We start from the raw sequence: 18,846 nt of genomic DNA, 5'->3' as shown, positions 1-18,846 counted from the left end.
ATGCAGGTTAAAGTGTATATTAAAGCAGCAATGAGGTTTTCAAACAGAATTTCAGACCTTGGATTTCAGGAGCTGAAGGTGGTGTTGCCAGTGGTTGAGTGTATTGCAATTGGCTAGAATTGGGGGAGTGCAAATATCACAGGAGTGTGTAGGACTGGTGAATATCTGAGATGGGAGGGGAAAGATCATGGAGTATGGATTTGAATGTTAAATTTCCTGTAGGAGACTGGGTTGTGAGATTCCTTCTCCTTATTTCTAACTTAATGTTTCCTTCCTTCAATTTTAACTGAACTATAAAGCTTGTTTCCTTTTTGAAGGTGGGTATGCCAAAGCTTTGGTAATGACACATCACAACATTAGGTGGCAGCAATGCTAAACTTTGCACACATGGTTATTAAGCTGTCCTCTGGTGCTTGAACATGCAACCACAGCTGAGTGAAAGGCAATTCTGATATGGGAAAGATGGAACCACAAAGAATGTTTTGGTACCCACTAACTCTGTTCACCACAGTCTCATTTAAACGATTACAAATATAAGCAAGATTACTACAGCCAGGTTTTCCGCAAGTCAAAAATCAATACAATCTGAAGTGCCGATGTCCTGTGTTATCTTCACTCGATGAATTGCATGTGTCACATGGATAATTGAAGAGAAGGTTGGTTCTCCATTCCCATAGCGATAGATTGGAGTACTCAGTAGTTATGCTCACTGCGCACTTTGGCACCATGGATTTCTAATTTAAGAAAAAGGCGTGAATTTCCTCCTCAGAAGAAGAACATGTTGTTACTTTGGAATTTAGCTTTAAACTTATTTGATTTCCAGTTTTCTTTTTAATGTGTTGCAAATTTACCTCTTTAAATGTAGTTAGACAAAAACATTTCACATGTGGTCTTTGCCTTGTGCTTTTTTTTCATTTCCATGTAATGAGTTTAACATTTGACAGTCTTGATTTAGGTTTTTGTTGGCTGTGTTTCATAAAAACCAAGTGTGGGAGAAACTCAGCAGGTCTGTACATCTGTGGAAAGAGAAACCAGTTTACATTTTGACTCTAACATGACATCGACAGCACTTTGTTTTTCTTTTTTCAGATTACCAGCATCCTCAGTCGTTTGTTGCAATACTGCTGTTACTTTCTTGTATTTATTTTCTGCTTTGAGTATAAACCATAAACCGAAGTATATATCCTGCAAACGTGTGATTGCTATTAGCACTTTTCAGAACAATCGAGATTATCAGTTTACATTTGGAGAGCACTACTGTTGATCCCCTAACACTTTGCAGTGCAGTGTTATGTTGAAAAACTCCAGTTTAAATATCTCTCCTGCATCCCTCTTCCCCTTTTCTACCCTGCCCCTCCACCACCAAACTCTCAGAAAATCTGAGGTGGACATGGATGGAAAATGTTTGGGACTGTGTCCATCTGCTTTGGCACTTTCTTGTTGGTGCCCAGATCTAGCTGCATCGAAACAAATCCAAGTGCAGACAGTGCCAGTTAGACATGGGACGCACACTTTGCTTGTCTGGTGCTGGAGATCTTGGGAACTGGGTGAAGAGACGGCAGTGTTTGTCTGTGGTGGTTTGTTTATTTAATGATTCCTACCTTCAATCAGATTTATCACATTGCTCCTTCTGAAGGCAGGTCACTGGACAGGAAATGTTAACTCTGCTTCCTTTCCACAGATGCTGGCAGACCTGTTGAGCTTCTCTAGCAATTTGCTTTTGTTATCAGTTGTTAAATTGATTCTAACTTTTTATTAATGCATTAATTTAACTAAATAATCAAATAAATAAGGACTCTTTTTTTTTGCCCAAAATATTTACTATGATTGGAGATGGAGCAAAATTCTAAAGTATACACCATGCTTGATGTCAAAATACAAAGGGAACAAATTCGCAGCTTCACCTGGAAATATAAATTATCTGCCATGCCATGTTTGATGTGTACAAAGTTTTAAAAATCGCACAACATCAGGTTATAATCCAATGGGTTTAATTGGAAGCATACTAGCTTTTGGAGCATCACTCCTTCATCAGGTGATAATGAAGGAGCAACACTCCAAAAGCTAGTGTGCTTCCAATTAAACCTGTTGGACTATAACCTGGTGTTGTGTGATTTTTAACTTTGTACACCCCAGTCCAACACCGGCATCTCCAAATCCTGTTTGATGTGAACATTCTCGTGTGCTGTAGAAGCAACTTCTTTGGCTTTTGTGCCAACTTTTTTTTTCAAAAGTAAATATTTTGATTTGAAACTGAAATAGAACTCAGCATTTGAAACAAACTTATACTGATAATTTCTGCATTGTGTCTCCCTTTGCCCTTGGTGACATAGAAGTATAGGTACGGGAGAATGGCACACACCGGTCTGATTGCCATTGTTTCCCAATACCAGGCTAACTATAAAATCACCGACTGAGACTGTATCCAATGGATGGTTGATTGTGTTAATCAATGCAATCACTTGTTGGGTTGTGCTGCTATATTTAGAATCAGCGATTATTTTCTCTTTTTATGTTAGTGTGAATGCAGAATGGATCATCTCTTGAACTAGTGATACTGGAATATGTGTTTAAGATATATCTATATGATTTTTTGATCAACTTATTTATGTGGGGTGTGGATGTCACTGGCTGGCAAGCTTTCAGTTGCTGAGCCTAGTTGCCCTTTGAAGGTGGTGCTGAGATCCTGCCTTGAACTGCTGCAGTCCACATGCTGGAGGTAGACCCACAATGCCATTAGATAGTTGATGCACTGGTAATGATCTTCCAGAAATATCCTTTAAGATTCTGAAAACGTTTGAGGGCATTGCACAACTGCCAATGCAACATCTTTATTCTCCTTTTAAAAGTAAAGGACGCAAAATGGCAGGTCACCATGGCCACCATTGCTGATAGTTTCTAGATTTATTAATTGAAACTAAATGCCACTAGAATCCATGGTGTGTTTTGAACTCTTCTCTCCAGCATTAGCCTGGACCTCTGGATAACTAGCGCAGTAATATTACCACCAGGTCACTCTGTGCCCACTTTGGTCTTTTAATTCCTACCATTTTCATGTTGTGGCCACTTTGTCTTTCAAATCTGGATGGATGTGGTGACATAACATGAATGAAAAGAAAATGGGTTAAAAAATTGTTTGGAGAAGCTTAATTTACTTTTTATGCGTAATGTTATTATGTGCAGTTAGCAAACACGTCAATCTTTGAGAAGAAAAGCAAAATTTTTTATATTGCTGACAGGCCTCAACACTGAATCCAAGTTGACCCCTTAGCTTATCACCATGACCAGGTAAGTTTGAAATGGGTACATCAAACTGTTTTGATCAACCATGGAAATGGAGGGTTATGGAATAGGCAGGGAAGTGGAGTCAAGGCCAAAGCCAGATTAGCCATTTGAATAAAAGCAAAATACTGCAGATGCTGGAAATTTGAGCTAAACATGCAGAATGCTGAAGAAATTTAGTAGATCTGGCAGCACCCGTGGAGAGAAAAATAAAGTTAATGTTTCTTCAGAACTGAAGAATCAAGATAAACCTGAAATGTTAACTATGTATCTCTCTCCACAGTTGCTGCTGGGTTTCTCCAGAATTCTCTGTTGGCATCAGAGATCTTAGCAAATGGTGGATCAGGATCCAGATCAAAAGGCCAAATGATCCTAAGTCCTGTGATTTTATATTTGGGGTGGGGGGGGAGGTTGGGTTATTGATAACTAGAAACTGAAATGAGCAGATTTACAATTTTCACTCACCCCAAATCCCTTTTTACATGTCAATTTTAACATTGTCCATACAAGCCTATTTAATAATTGTACTAGAAATTATGCGTGAAAAATGGAGTGGTAGATCTGTGTGCAAATCTCCAGCACTACGATCAGAATATCGTCAAGAGTCTAGAACCTTTCCTTATACCAGGCCTTGTTATCACATGATTTGGAGATGCTGGTGTTGGACTGGGGTGTACAAAGCTAAAAATCACACAACACCAGGTTATAGTTCAACAGGTTTAATTGGAAGCACTAGCTTTTGGAGCGCTGCTCCTTTATCAAGTGGTTGTGGAGTACACAATTGTAAGGCACAGAATTTATAGCAAAGTTTACAGTGTGATGTAACTAAAATTATACATTGAAAAATACCTTGATTGTTTGTTATGTCTCTCATCTGTTAGAATGACCATGATAGTTTCATTTCTTTCATATGTAAATCACAAAACTTTTTTAAAAAATTACATTCTCAGGTTAACTGTGACAACTGGTGTCAGCCAGATAAGATGTTAAGATGTTGAAGGTGTTAGCCCCCTGTGTTCCCTGTCTGCGCGGTAATGTTTAGGCTGATTCTAATCTAAAAAATGAGTAAACCGAGTCTTACATGGATGCATGCAGTTTTTGAGCAAAGTACAATGTAACTCCACAAGTACAAATTCACCCCACAAACATACATGTGTATGTGAAACATGGGATTTTTTTTGTCTGTCTGGAGTGGGGAGTTGTGAGTGAGAGAGTGTGCATATATACGTGTGAGTGTAAAGTGTCTAAGTCTGAGAGGGTGCATGTGTGCCTGTGGGAGTGTGTGTGTGTGTGTGTGTGTGTGTCTGGGGTGGGGGTGGTGGTGTTGAGAGTGTCTGTGTGAGTGTGTGTAAAGTGTCTAAGTCTGTGAAAGGATGCGTGTGGGTGTGTGTGTGTCTGTGTACACTCCTACAGAGAGACACTCCCACACTCTCATGCATCCTCTCACAGACTTTATGCACACGCACGCACACACACACACACACGTATATGTTTGTGGGGTGAATTTGTACGTGCAGAGTTATGTTGTACTTTGGTCAAAAACGGCATGAATTCACATAAGACTCTGTTTACTCACTTTTTAGATTAGAATGAGCCTAAACGTTATGGCACAGACAGAGAACACAGGGGGCTAACACCTTCAACATCTTATCTGGCTGACACCAATTGTCACAGTTAACCTGAGAATGTAACTTTTTAAAAACATTTTGTATTTTCATATAAAAGAAGTGAAACTATCGTGGTCATTCTAACAGATGAGAGACTTAACAAGCAATCAACGTATTTTTCAATGTACAATTTCAGCTACATCACACTGTAAACTTTTGCTATAAATTCTGTGCCTTACAATTGTGTACTCCACAGCCACCTGATGAAGGAGCGGCGCTCCGAAAGCTAGTGCTTCCAATTAAACCTGTTGGACTATAACCTGGTGTTGTGTGTTTTTTAACTTTGTTATCACATGGGCTGATATCACAACCAACCCATTGTCAGCCACTAATGGTCCTCATTAGCCGCTGTTCATTCCCACAGGCTGACCTTTTATGCCTGCCTTGTCTGCACGACTGATTATCTCTCTCTCTCTCTGGGCTCCATCTCTACCTATTGTTTATTCTTTTTTCCCCTTCTTCCCACCCCATCTGCAGCATATAGTGTACACCAACCTTTTCTTAGTTACAGTCAGTTCTGAGGAATGATCACTGGATCTGAAACATTTACACTGCTTTCTCTCCACAGATGTTGTCAGACCTGCTGAGCTTTTCCAGCAAGTTTTTTTTTGTTTTTGTCTTTCGTATGCCTGATAAGCTTCATAAATTAGCATGATGTGGAATAAACTGTCACTCAAAATCAGCAAGGTAAACGTCTTCAAAAACCACCCCGCACGTCAGCTCCATCTAGGGAGATGTTGGCAGTCATTGTACAGTTCCATATTCTGGCATTTAGCTTTTGCAAAAGGTCGCCACCAAACAGTAGATCTAGCAAAGAATGAGCTGTGCCAGTGCAGCTTTCTGAAAATTGTGATAGCGGGCCTTAATAATTGCAATGTCCATAAGAAGCCAATAGTACTATTGTTGTCACTACCTTTCACCAGTTCAACAACTAAGCAAAAATCAACACATCAGACCTTTGACCACATAATTGGTCTAAGTGATATGTTTCAAGAAGTGTCTTTGGGGAAGGGGGAGATGGGGAGATGCTGAAGAATTTTATTGGAAAACATGTTAAGCATTAAGTGCTTCTCAGCAAAAGGAATTATCACAGAAGAGCATTAATAAGGACCATTAGTGGCTGACAATGGGTTGGTTGTGGTATCAGCCCAACAGATGTTTGGTGAATTTTCACCAGCAGTTTCTCCACAGGGCACTGAAAATCAAGTGGAAGACCAAGGAAGACCAAGTTCAGTAGCCTCACCAATATTGATTTCTCCAGCATTACAATTACAATCACATAAAATTAGCTCCAATGCACTGCATCCATATACCAAACATTGACTTCTGACCCAGGTCATCTGTTTACACCCAACAACGGCATGCTCAGTGAGAACAGAGAAAACAGTTTAAATACACTAGAGGCCTCATTCAAAAGGAGACAAATTGATACCAAGTTGATGGGAGGAATTTGCCACAAACTGTGTAGCATGTGGAGACACCCTATCCAACAAGCTGGAAACTGATTAATTGGATAAACTGTGTAGCAAGTCAGGAGAGAAACATAATCCAAAATAGCAGAATCAACATAACTTCATGAAAGGGAAATCATGCCTGACTAATTTATTTCAGTTTTTCAAGCATGCTCAGAGGAGAACCAGCAGGTGTGTTGTATTTAGACTTCCAGAAGGCATTCAACAAGATACCTTACCTTACAAAAGCTTAATTCATAAAAGCCCACAGTGTTGGAGCTAGCATATTCGCACGGACAGAGAATTGAGTTAAAAATTGTGGTGCTGGAAAAGCACAGCTGGTCAGGCAGCATCAGGACAGAGAATTGGCTTATAAGCAGGAAACGGCGAGTGGCAATGAGAGTTCTTTTTCCGATTTGTAAGCTGTAACCATAGGGGTTCCACTTGGATCAGTGATGGAATGCAACTGTTTACAATATATATGACTTGGAGGAAGGAAGTGGCTAAATTTGTACACAATACTAAAATAAGTGAAAAGGCAGGTTGCGAGAGGGATTCATTCAGAGAAATATTGAAGTCTTAGTACAGTAGATGGGTAAAAGTTGATGAATGGAGTATAATGTGGGCAAATATGAAGTTAATTTTGAAACGGAGGACAAAAGACTAATTTTAAGTAGATTTTCTATGACACTAAAACCAGATGCAGCAGGTAAACAGGAAGGCAAATGGAATATTGGCTCTTATTTCAAAGGGGTTGGAGTATAAAAGTACAGGCATCTTACTGCAACGGTAAAAAGTGTTGATGAGACCACATCAGGAGTACTGTGAGAAGTTTTGGTCCCCTTATTATAGAAAAATATTGTTTCACTGGAGACAGTTGAGTGAAGATTCTCTGGGATAATGCTGAGAATGCTGGGATTGTGTTATGAGCAAAAGCCCAACAGATTGGTGCTCTACTCCGTGGAGTTTAGAAGAATGAGAGGTGAGCTTATTGAAGCAGTTAGGATTCTTTAGGGGCCTGACAGGGTAAATGCTGAAAAGATGTTTCTACTCTTGGAAGAGTCTAGGACCAGAAGTCATCATTTTAGAAGAAAGACTGAGATGAGGAGGAATTTCTTCTCTTAGAGCATTGTAAGTCTTTGGAACTCCTTGCCAGATGGAGCTGTGTGGGCAAAATCCTTGTATATATTTAATGCTGAGATAGATTTGTGATCAATAGAAGAATCAAAGTTGCCAGAAAGTGGCTGTGAGAGATGTCAGGCCGGCCATGATCCTAATGAATAGTGAAGCAGGCCAAGGGGCTGAACTGTCTACTCGTGCTCCAATTTCATATGGTCTTAACCATAGCTCAAGAATCCTCCCTCCATCATGGAAGCACTTGTCCTCACCGCCACAATGACTTGTGCCTCTCGGATTGCCCTACTCTGATTCCTGGTGAGCAACACACGTCACAAATCCCAGCAGATGTGTCATCCACGTTTTTAGAATCTGACAATGATAGTGATGGACATTGAGAATTGATTGCCCATGTTATAATTTTCAAAAATTGTTGTTTACTGCCAAATTTGAAGTTTTAATTGCTCTTCCGTGATAACTCCTTTTGCTGAGAAGCACTTACTGCTTAACACGTTTTCCAATAAAAATCTTCAGCATCTCCCCATCTCCCCCTTCCTCAAAGACATTTCGTGAAACATACCATGTTGACCAATTATGTGGTCACAGGTCTGATTTGTTGATTTTTGCTTAGTCCTTGAACTGACTTGACATAACATGCTGCTTTGTGCTTTGAAAACTACAGCATAGGTGCGTTCCAATTTGATGTTTATAGGTTTCCAGGTTTCTTCCTTAAATTTGGTCAGAAATGTCAATCAATAAGTAGGAGTGTAAACTTTTGTCCGCAAAAATGCATCCTTGTCTGCAAATGCTTCCAGTTTGGAGAATAGATTGAAGTTACAATTTGCCTCAATTTATAACCCCTAAAAACAATGCTCTGGCTAGTCCTCCAACACTCTCACACTCTAAGCTAAGTCCCACTGTTGTGTAGATGATAGTTCCAACAGTAAAGAGACTTCCTAAGTCAACATTGTATTGCTGATTTGAATTCTCAGCATTGCGCCAAAGTCCTGATTTAAGAATCAAAATCATTTGAAACGATTAACATTTTTGTAATGAAATATTTAATAATTTTTTACAGGTGTACCCCGGCAACACCGAGGTGAAATATGGAAACTTCTAGCTGAACAACACCAGCTGAGATATCGTTTACCTATAAAACAACAACCAAAGGATACTCCATATGAAGAACTGTTAAAGCAGTTAACATCTCACCAGCATGCAATACTTATTGATCTTGGTAAGTGTACACTTTATTCACAGTTCTTGGCAATTTTTGAAATGAAATGTGTACAATCTGTGCTAAGTAAGCTTCTCTCACTTCTAATTGTATCTGGTTATTCATTTAGGTTTAAACATCTAGGTCTATTTAACTTGGAATATTGTAGACGTGGGAGAAAGTGAGGACTGCTGATGCTGGAGAATCAGAATCGAAAAGCGTGGCACTGGAAAAAGCACAGCAGGTCAGGTAGCATCCGCGGAGCAGGAGAGTTGATGTTCCTGCCACTGAGCCCTTCATTGGACTAATGCCCGAAACTTCAACTCTCCTGCTCCTCAGATGCTGCCTGTCCTGCTGTGCTTTTTCCAGCGCCACACTTTTTGATATTGTAGACTTAGACATGTCCTACTAGAGCCAAACAATGAAAAAGCTAGATTGCATGTCCATTGATAGTTATGCTCAGTTTAAGAGGTGGGAAAGCCAGAGTTCATGCAGTTGAATATCATCAAAGTGGGAAAATGCTATATATCGGTCATTTTTTCTTTTCCCAGAGGGTAGGGAGTCTTTGAGATGTTTTGCTGATTTGTGTGATATGTGTTGACTCTCTACATGTCTTTAATTGGGAATTGGACTGGTTCTGGGACTAAGATTCCATCACTTCATAGGTAAGTAAATAACAGTAGTTTGTGTTAGCAATATGATTAGGTGGGCTGGTTTTTATTGCTCTAGTAAGTCTGAAAGAGACTTTTCTCTTTTGCTTTATTGGTCTTGTGTTCTTTTCTAAGAAATAATATGGCTTTAGAGAAGGCAAAGTGCTCAATCATGATGATCCAAGCCCCGTGAGTTGGGTTTGACTCAATGGATGTTTGCTGTCCATCAATTTTCATCTTTTCAATAAAGAGAAACATTTTTAAAAAAAAAAACATCTTTGGCTTTCTTTGATGCCAGTATACACAGTTTGAGACTGGTGAATTGTTTTGGCATGCATATCTTCACAGAGTAGAAGACCAGAGGCCCCCATTTTTCTCTTCACATTTATTGGTTATGATGACCTTACTAATGATGAACAGTATGTTAGCATCAGCTGTACGTTGGGAAACAAAGAATTAGCATTTGCGAAGTGAGATACCTTCCGTAGTTTTCCAGATTATTCTCAAGTACGAAGCTACTGAGAAAGTACAGGTTGAGTAATGAGAATGTTCTGCTCCTCTGAGGAATAAAATACCCCTTTAATAGAACCTTTACAGATGCAAGTACATTTTCTCATATCAGAAACAGGGACTTGAAACCCAGCGGTTAGAATAGCACTTATATGAGAAAACTCATTTCCTGATTGGTGTGCTGATGAAATGCATTCTGCTCAAAACATGGTAGGTGTTTGGCTGTGTATCACAAGGAGTTTCCAACTTTCTTTGGAACCATTATTAAAAAATTGGAAAACTAAGGAGCTTAGTAGAAGGCCAAGATGTTTTACAACTTTTGCAGTCTGAGGAGATGAAAATTAAAACCAAGTTGAAACCTTGTCTGATTAAAAATGAATTTTGCAATATGGAGCGAGTTTGCTAATTTTTGAATTCCTACACAAATGTATTTGCACCAAATGTCATGTTTTGGTTCACGTAATTTATCGTTCCGGCACCAGCTAACTGAGTATGCAAGGACAGAGTCTGTGTCAAATGTGATGCCTAAGGCTGGACTACAAAAGATGCACTAAAGGTATCAGGGAATTCATCAACCTCTGAAGTGCATGTTCCGTATTGTTCCTGTAGGAACCAGAGCAGTTATTGTGTATTTATGTGTGTAAATGGCAAATTTAATTTCAGATTTTAAGTGTGCTATCAATCTGGGGGAAAATGTCAGATCATGTTAAAAGCTTTGGTATGGTAAGCATGCTGTCACTTTACCATGCGAATTTTCTGCTCAGAAAGTTTTGCAACAAGAACTTTGCTAAATGCGGCTTCTGATGTAGATTTTCACACTGTTAGTTACTCAAATGAGTATCCAGATAATATGTGGTAGGTCGAAACTAATAAATAAAATTTGAAGCAAAAATATATTAATCTGCCGTGCCAGGCATTCTTAGTAGACATTTTTAGTTTCTGAGTGAAGTTGACAATACTGATATATTCCATCTTCAGTTGTCTGTTGAAGTTTAAAAAAAATAATATTTAAAGCAATGGAAATGTAACTACTACAAATGCAATGATTAGAATCCGGAAGCCAAAAGGCCTGTGCTGTACTGTTCTATGTTCCATGTTCTAAGGTGTGACTGAACCAATGGTATGTAACAATGAATGAATTCATCGCAGTGCCACAATAGGATGTGGTTCATGCAGATGGTTCACCCCATGATGAAATTGTAGTCGCAGTTGTAGCTGTTATGTGGAAGTGCAAACTGGAGGGCAGGTGCTTCCCCACAACAGGAAAAAATAAAAGGTGGGGTCAACATGGGGTTTCTCTTATCTTGACAGTGTATGAGATAGGGCCCACCCAAAATGTTTTTTTCCCCCCCCTCCCATTCAGCTGGTTTGACTTCAGCATTTTCTATTGTTTTGAGAAACCCCTTTATTTTGCTCTGAAAAGAAATTTCAGAGATGCCAGTTTGCTGAAGAGATGGTTTTCTAATTGGGGAGTTCAAAGATCAGTGAAATAAAAATATGCATCAGTGAAGGAGACTGCTCAGTCTGTCGTACCCATGACTAAGAAAGATCCAGCTTAACCTCACCTTTTTGCATCTGTTTCTATAGACCTCCAAGCACTTCTTAAAGGTACTGAGAGTTTCTACCTTTACCACCTTTTTAGATTAGTGAATTCCAGATTCCTGACTCCCTCTTGGGGAAAAAAAAAGTTTTCTTATTTCCCCTTTAATCCTCCTACCAATTATTTTAAATCTATAACTCTTAATCTTGGACTCTTGTGTGATGCTTATCAATATTCACCCTGCATCTTCCTCCTGTTCCAATGACAACAACCAAAGCCCATCAATCTTTAAGCTTTGCTAATATTTTCAATATTACAACATCCTTGCAAATCCCTTCTGCATCCTCCACTACAGTCGCATCTTTCCTGTAATGCAGTGACCAGAATTATATGCTGTATTCCAGCTGTTCAAGCATAGTTCCTTGCTTGTTTGGCTAACTTTTGTTTTATTCATTCACTGGATGTGTTTGTTGCAGGCTGGTTCAGCATTTATTGCCCATCCCGTAATAAAGGAAAGCATGTCCATATTGCTTCCTAACTAACTTATCAATCTCTTCTGATACCTTTTTCGGAAGATGTTTGATAAGGTGCCACACCTTAGGCTACTTAATAAGACAAGAACCTATGGTATTACAGGGCGTATATTAACACGGTTTGGGGATTGGCTAACTAAGAAAGGGAGTGTTAGGTCAGGGACGTGTTCAGAATGGCAATCTGTACCTTGTGTGGCATGCTACAGCGATCAATACTCAGCCTAGAATTATTTACAATATATATTAATGCATTGGATGAGCCAAGTTTGCAGGTGACATGAAAATAGGTGGGAAAGCTCAGAGTCTACAGCAAGATATAGTCGTGTTAGACAAGTAGGCAAAAACTTGTATGATGAAAAAAATTAGGGAATATGTGAGTAAATGCACTTTGACAGGAAGAATAGAGGAGCCGAATAGTATTTAATAGTGTAAGACCAGAGCAATCAACAGCACAGAAGGATTGGAAGTCCTCGCTTAAGAATCACCAAAAGCAAGCATTCGGAGGCAAGTTCATCAGGTTGATCCTGAGTGTGGAGGGACTGTCCTATGTGGAGAGGCTGAGTACATTGGGCTTGTGCTCATTATTGTTTAGAATAATGAGAGATTGCCTTATTGAAACAAACCGGGTTCTTAGGAGACTTGATAGGGTAGATGGGGCAAGGTTTCTGCTTCTATGGGAGTCAAGAACCAGAGGGAATAATCTTAGAATAAAGGGTTGCACATTTAAGACTGAGATGAGGAGGGATTTATTCCCTGAGGGCAGTGAATCTGTGGAATTCTTTACCACAGAGAGCAGTTGAGGCTGTGTCATCAAACTTGTTCAAGGCTGACATAGATCTTCAATCCGAAAGGGAATTAAAGGATATGAGGAACAGGCAGGAAGGTGGAGTTAAGGATTATCATATTAGAACATAGAACGTAGAATAATACAGTGCAGAACAGGCCCTTTGGCCCTCAAATGTTGTGCTGACCTGTGAACTATTCTCAGCTCATTCTCCTACACTATCCCATCACCATCCATGTGCTTACCCAAGGATTATTTAAATCTCCCTAATGTGGCTGAATTAACTAGACTGGCAGGTAGGACATTCCACGCCCTTACCACTCTCTGCATAAAGAACCTGCCTCTGACATTTGTCTTAAACCTATCACCCCTCAATTTGTAGTTATGCCCCCTCGTATAAGCTGATGTCATCATCCTAGGAAAAAGACTTTCACCGTCTACCCTGTCTATTCCTCTGATTATCTTGTATGTCTCTATCAAATCCCCTCTTAGTCTTAGTCTTTCCATGAGAACAGATTCCAGTCTTTCAGCCATTCCTCATAAGAGCTTTGCTCCAGACCAGGCAACACCCTGGCAAATCTCCTCTGCACCTTTTCCAATGTTTGCACATCCTTCCCGAAATATGGCGACCAGAACTGTACGCAGTATTCCAAGTGTGGCCGCACTAGCGTTTTGTATAGTTGCAGCATGATATTGCGGGTCCGGAACTCAATCCCTCTCCCAATGAAACCTGATGCACCATATGCCTCATTAACAGTACTATCAACCTTGGTGGCAACTTCCAGGGATCTATGTACATGAACTCCAAGATCCCTCTGCACATCCACACTACCAAGAATCTTTCCATTGACCCAGTACCCTGCCTTCCTGTTATTCTTCCCAAAGTGCATCACCTCACATTTAGCTGCATTGAACTCCATTTGCCACCTCTCAGCCCAATTCTGCTGTTTATCCAAGTCCCCCTGTAACGTTCTTCCAAACTGTCCACTACTCCATCGACTTTAATGTCATCTGCAAATTTCCAAACCATCCACCTATGCCTGTGTCAACTCATTTATAAAAATGACAAACAGCAGTGGTCCCAAAACAGATCCTTGTGACATACCACAAGTAACCGGACTCCAGGCTGAATATTTTCCATCAACCACCACTCGCTGCTTTCTTTCAGAAAGCCACTTTCTAATCCAAACTGCTAAATCACCCTCAATCCCATGCCTCTGCATTTTCTCCAATAGCCTACCATGTGGAACCTGATCAAAGGCTTTACTGAAGTCCATGTATACCACGTCAACTGCCCTACCCTCATCTACATGCTTGGTCACCTTCTCAAAAACCTCAATAAGGTTTGTGAGACACGACCTGCCCTTGATGAATCCATGTTAACGATCTGAAATCAAATTGTTGCTTGTTAGATAATTATAAATCTTATCTATTATAATCCTTTCCAAAACCTTTCCTACTACAGAAGTAAGGCTCACTAAGCTATAATTACCTGGATCATCTCTACTGCCCTTTTTGAACAAGGGCACAACATTTGCAATCCTTCAGTCCTCACATACTAAACCTGTAGACAATGACGACTCAAAGCCAAAGGCTCTGTTATCTCCTCCCGAGCTTCCCAGAGAATCCTTGGATAAATCCCATCGGCCTGGGGGACTTGTCTACTTTCGCTCCTTCTAAAATTGATTGACACCTGTTCGTAACTAACCTCGATCCTTTCTAGTCGAATATCTTGTATCTCATTCTTCTCCTGTACAATATTCTCCTTTTCCTGAGTGAAAACAAATGAGAAATGTTCATTTAGCCCCTCTCTGATCTCCCTAGGGTCCACACTCAACTTCCCACTTCTGTCTTTGACTGGCCTGTTCCTACCCTAGTCCTCCTTTTATTCCTCACATACCTATAGAAAGCTTTAGGGTTCTCCTTTATTCAATTTGCTAAAGACTGCTCCTGTCCTCTCTTAGCTCTTCTTAACTCTCTTTAATTCTTCCTAACTGATCTGTAACTCTCCATCACCTCATCTGAACCATCTTGCCTCGTCAACACATAAGCCGTCTCCTGCTCAGCGAGATGCAATTTCTGTAGTAAACCACGGTTCCCTTCCCTTATCGCTTCCTCCCTGCCTGACAGGGACATACTTATCAAGGACACACAATATCTGTTCCTTAAACCAGCCCCACATTTCCATTGTCTGCATCCCCTGCATTTTGCTAGCCCTTTTCTATGTATCCTAATTCTTGCCTAATCACATTATAATTGCCCCTTGCTGAGTTACTAATGAAAGGAACTACTTTGTCTTGGGGTGTATTAATCCTCTTGAGTTCTGTTGGGCAAGACTCATCCAAGCCAGTGCCGGGTGAATTGAGCCTTGCAGATGGTGGACAGGCATTGGAAAATCAGGAAGTGAGTTACTTACCACAGATTTCCAAGTTTCTGACCTATCTTACGTGAACAACATAAAAACCAAGTAGGCCAGAAGAACAGCGTTTCCCGGAAGTTGCACTGATGCTGTGACCCAGCATGGTAATGAAGCATCTGCATGATAACCCAGCAGCTCCACAAGCTAACCAACTCCCTCACCCACAACCCGACCTACAGATCATTGCAAAAACCCTTAAAGTGGCTGTCCCAGTCCAGTTTCAGTTGATTGTGATGCATTCAACAATGATAATGCCATTGAATGTTAAAGTGAATTTGATAAGCTATCTGATTTGAGAGATGGGCATCCCTCTCCCACTGTCTATTATTTGCCAATTATCAAGCCAAGCCTGAATGTTACTCAGCTTTATGTATGTCGACAGGCAGTGCTTGGAAATTGCAAGCTCTTCTCTTCACTCCATGCCCTCTTTATAGCCTCGTGACAGCAATAACCTTTCATATGAAAAAAGAAGGGGGTTGGGAATTGTTGACGATGAAAGGTCAGCTTCTCGTCACACTTTCCTCCCACATCCCTCTGTCCTGACGCCACATTTGACTGGCTGTATCCCAGCGTGCATGCCTTTCTGGGGATTTTTCTGGGCCAGAGTTTAAGATTTTACTACAAATATTGGCCCGAACTCCAAATCTTCCTTCCATCTTTGCTGAATGCAGGAAACTTGAGTTGGCATTTTGCTACGTACTGCTGCTCCTGGCAGGATTTAATGTTAATGTTGAAGGCCTTTGTCAAAGTGTGATTTTTTTTCCCTAGCAATGTCCCTACTTTTAGATAGGAATGTGAGGCTATCAAAAATTAATAGTTCAACAACTTTGTTAATGCATTGTCCTGTGGAAAAGGGCTGTTTCCAGTTTCGACTCGACTGTCTTGCCAAACTACTCAGTGTAAAGATCCGGCCCAACTTTCAGCTCTCAGTTCCAGACCAGGATGTGATTCTGGCTGCTGTTGCTTTTTAGTATCACTCGAGTGCAGCCCATGGAGCTTCTTAATGCTGCTTTATTATTTTTTAAAAGCAGAAGTTCAGTTTCAATAGAATTATAAAGTGCGTCAGATCTTCTCATCCCTCAGTTCTCCGAAATGGTGCGATATACTGTCTAAAAGTATGCTGATTTATGCCTGCCGCTACACCGAATGCTGCCATAGAAACCGGGTCAAACTGTGGGCATGCAGTGGGAGGAGTGTACAGCTCCAGTTCCCTGACCTGTAACTTGAGCCAAACCAGCATACTTGGCTGAGCTTCATAGGTGACTTTTCCATGACTACTTTTCAAAAGGAATTGTTCAAAATTACTGTTGGACAGTGCAAGCCTTGCTTTGTAACATCTATAGAATCCCATTTTGGTACCTGGCATAATGCACCTAACTAGCAGGCCAAAGGTACACTCTGCTACCCCTGCCATTAATCTCGTTTTCAAGATTTATCATCAAGATTGTTAAAATAAGCGGTTACACTTACACTGGACAATCCAGGTTGATGAGAGACTTTAATCTTTCTCAGAAACTCATCTTAAAAGACTGATCCTCAACTCAATGCTAAACTTTGTAATTGATGAGATGACAGTGCTACAAATGATATATTTATGCCTGTGTTTGCTCCTCAAGTATTAGGTAAATGTGATGTGTTGCATTTTGCAATTGGGATGGGAGTTACACACTTAATGGTAAGGTTCAGGGGAGTGTTGCTGAACAAAGTGACCTTGGAGTGCAGGTTTATAGTTCCTTGAAAGTGGAGTCACAGGTAGATAAGATAGTGAAGAAGGCGTTTGGCATATTTGCCTTTATCAGTCAGTACACTGCGTATAGGAGTTAGGAGGTCATGTTGCAGCTGTACAGGACATTGGTTAGGCCATTTCTGGAATACAGGTAGTTCTGGGGTAACATGCATTTCGGCAGCGTGGTTTGGCTATAATGTTGCTGAAGAAATAGGGAGTGGTATTTTGGAGAATGCTTCCCTCTGTTGGCAACAACGTGATTTCAGCGTTCTGCTAATGTGCGCGCTGAAATCTTCTAGCCGTTCTGCGCCGGTGGCAGTGCACGCGTGATGTTAGTACCAGCCTCTCTGCCGTTCTGCATGGACACTGATGTCAGCTGCCGACACTACAGCTTTCTATGAGGCGTACTGCATAGACCGTGGCTTTCTTACATCTTTTAAATATATTGTGTTAAATGTACTTTCGTTAATAAATATGATTTCAATCTTCATTCAGGCTGTGCTATACTTTGTGAGAGACTTGTGGGTGATTTTTGAGTGATTGTGAATTATATTTTCTGCTGGTCAGCCCCAACCCCACTGTTCTCATAGACCCCCTTTTTCTGTCAGCAATTTTCTATTAAATGAAGTTTTGCAGGAGTGCAACTATGACGTGTTAAGAGAACTACCTGTACTGCATTCAGTCCTTATCTCTGCTATAGGAATGATGTTGCAAAACTTAAATGAGTTCAGTAAAGATTTCCAAGGATGTTGCCAGGGTTGGGAGTTTGAACTTTATGGAGAGGCTGAATAGGCTAGGGCTGTTTTCCCTGGAGCATCAGAGGCTGAGGGGTGACCTCATAGAGGTTTATAAAATCATGAGCATGAATAGAGTGAATAGCCATTGTCATCTTCCCAGGGGAGTTGAGTACAGAACTAGAGGACATATGTTTAAGGTGAGAGGGGAAAGATTTAAAAGGGGTTTAAGGGGCAATGTTTTCATGCAGAGGGTGGTGCATTTATGGAATGAGTTGCTAGAGGAAGTGATGGAGACTGGTACAATTACAACATTTGAAAGCCATATTGATGGGTGCATGCATAGAAAGTGTTTAACGGGATATGGGCCAAATGGTGGCAAATGAAACTAGGCTAATTTAGGATATCCGATCAGTATGGATAAGTTGAACTGAAGAATCTGTTTCCAAGCTGTATAGCTCTGTGACTGTATGTACATTTCCTTAAGATTGCAAGCCAATGATGATGTGGATAGAAAAGTGGAGTGGTATCTGTATGAAGATTGTTGAATGCTGTAGTGTAGAGGGATTTGGGTGCCCTTGTGCATGAATCTCAATGTAGTATGCAGGTATAGCAAATAGGCCAACCATATGCTGGCTGTTATTGCAAGGGGCTTGCAGTATAAAAGTAAGGAAGTTCTACTGCAATTGTGTGGCCATTGGTGGGACCATACCTGGACGAATGCTAAGCCGTTCTTGTCTCCTTCCATAAGGAAGAATAAATGCATGTTCAGAGCAGTTCAGAGAAGGATTATTAGGCTGATTTCCGGAAAGAAGAAATTGTCCTCTGAAACACCATTGTGTCTATATTTATTGGAGCTGAGAATATGAATGGTGATCTTAATGAAACGTAGAAGATTCTGAAGGGCTGGACAGGGTGGATTCAGGGAAGGTGTTTCCCCCTATGGGACTTAAAAGGTCTCCAACATAAAATGGAAATGCATATATGTGTATGGAGTAGGAGGAGGCTATACGGCCCTTCAAACCTGCTCTGCCATTCTGTAAGATCACAGCTAATCTGATTATTGCATGTTATCACTTACCCACAATAACCTTTCACCCTTTCTTCTCAAAAGCAATCTCCCCCTGCCCTGAAGATATTCAAAGGTTTCTCTTCCTGAAAAGGCAGCAGGAGCAGAATGCCAAAGGCTCACAAACCTGGGAGGAAAATAATTCTCCT

At 40.6% G+C, this 18,846-nt stretch overlaps 1 protein-coding gene across 4 annotated transcripts in view; it reads left to right on the top strand.

Moving 5' to 3' along the window:
• The window catches only part of tbc1d1 (TBC1 (tre-2/USP6, BUB2, cdc16) domain family, member 1), a 287,433-nt gene that overhangs the window by 237,748 nt on the left and 30,839 nt on the right, over positions 1-18,846 (top strand). For all 4 annotated transcript variants that reach the window (XM_060824990.1, XM_060824980.1, XM_060824998.1 and 1 more), the window contains exon 14: positions 8,595-8,753. In XM_060824990.1, coding sequence (XP_060680973.1) covers positions 8,595-8,753 — 159 coding nt within the window. The remainder of the gene's footprint in view (positions 1-8,594; positions 8,754-18,846) is intronic.

This window comes from Hemiscyllium ocellatum, chromosome 1 (genome assembly GCF_020745735.1).
Source record: "Hemiscyllium ocellatum isolate sHemOce1 chromosome 1, sHemOce1.pat.X.cur, whole genome shotgun sequence".
Lineage (NCBI taxonomy): Eukaryota > Metazoa > Chordata > Chondrichthyes > Orectolobiformes > Hemiscylliidae > Hemiscyllium > Hemiscyllium ocellatum.
Note: the sequence above shows the minus strand (reverse complement) of the source record. Positions and strands in the feature narration are given on the sequence as shown.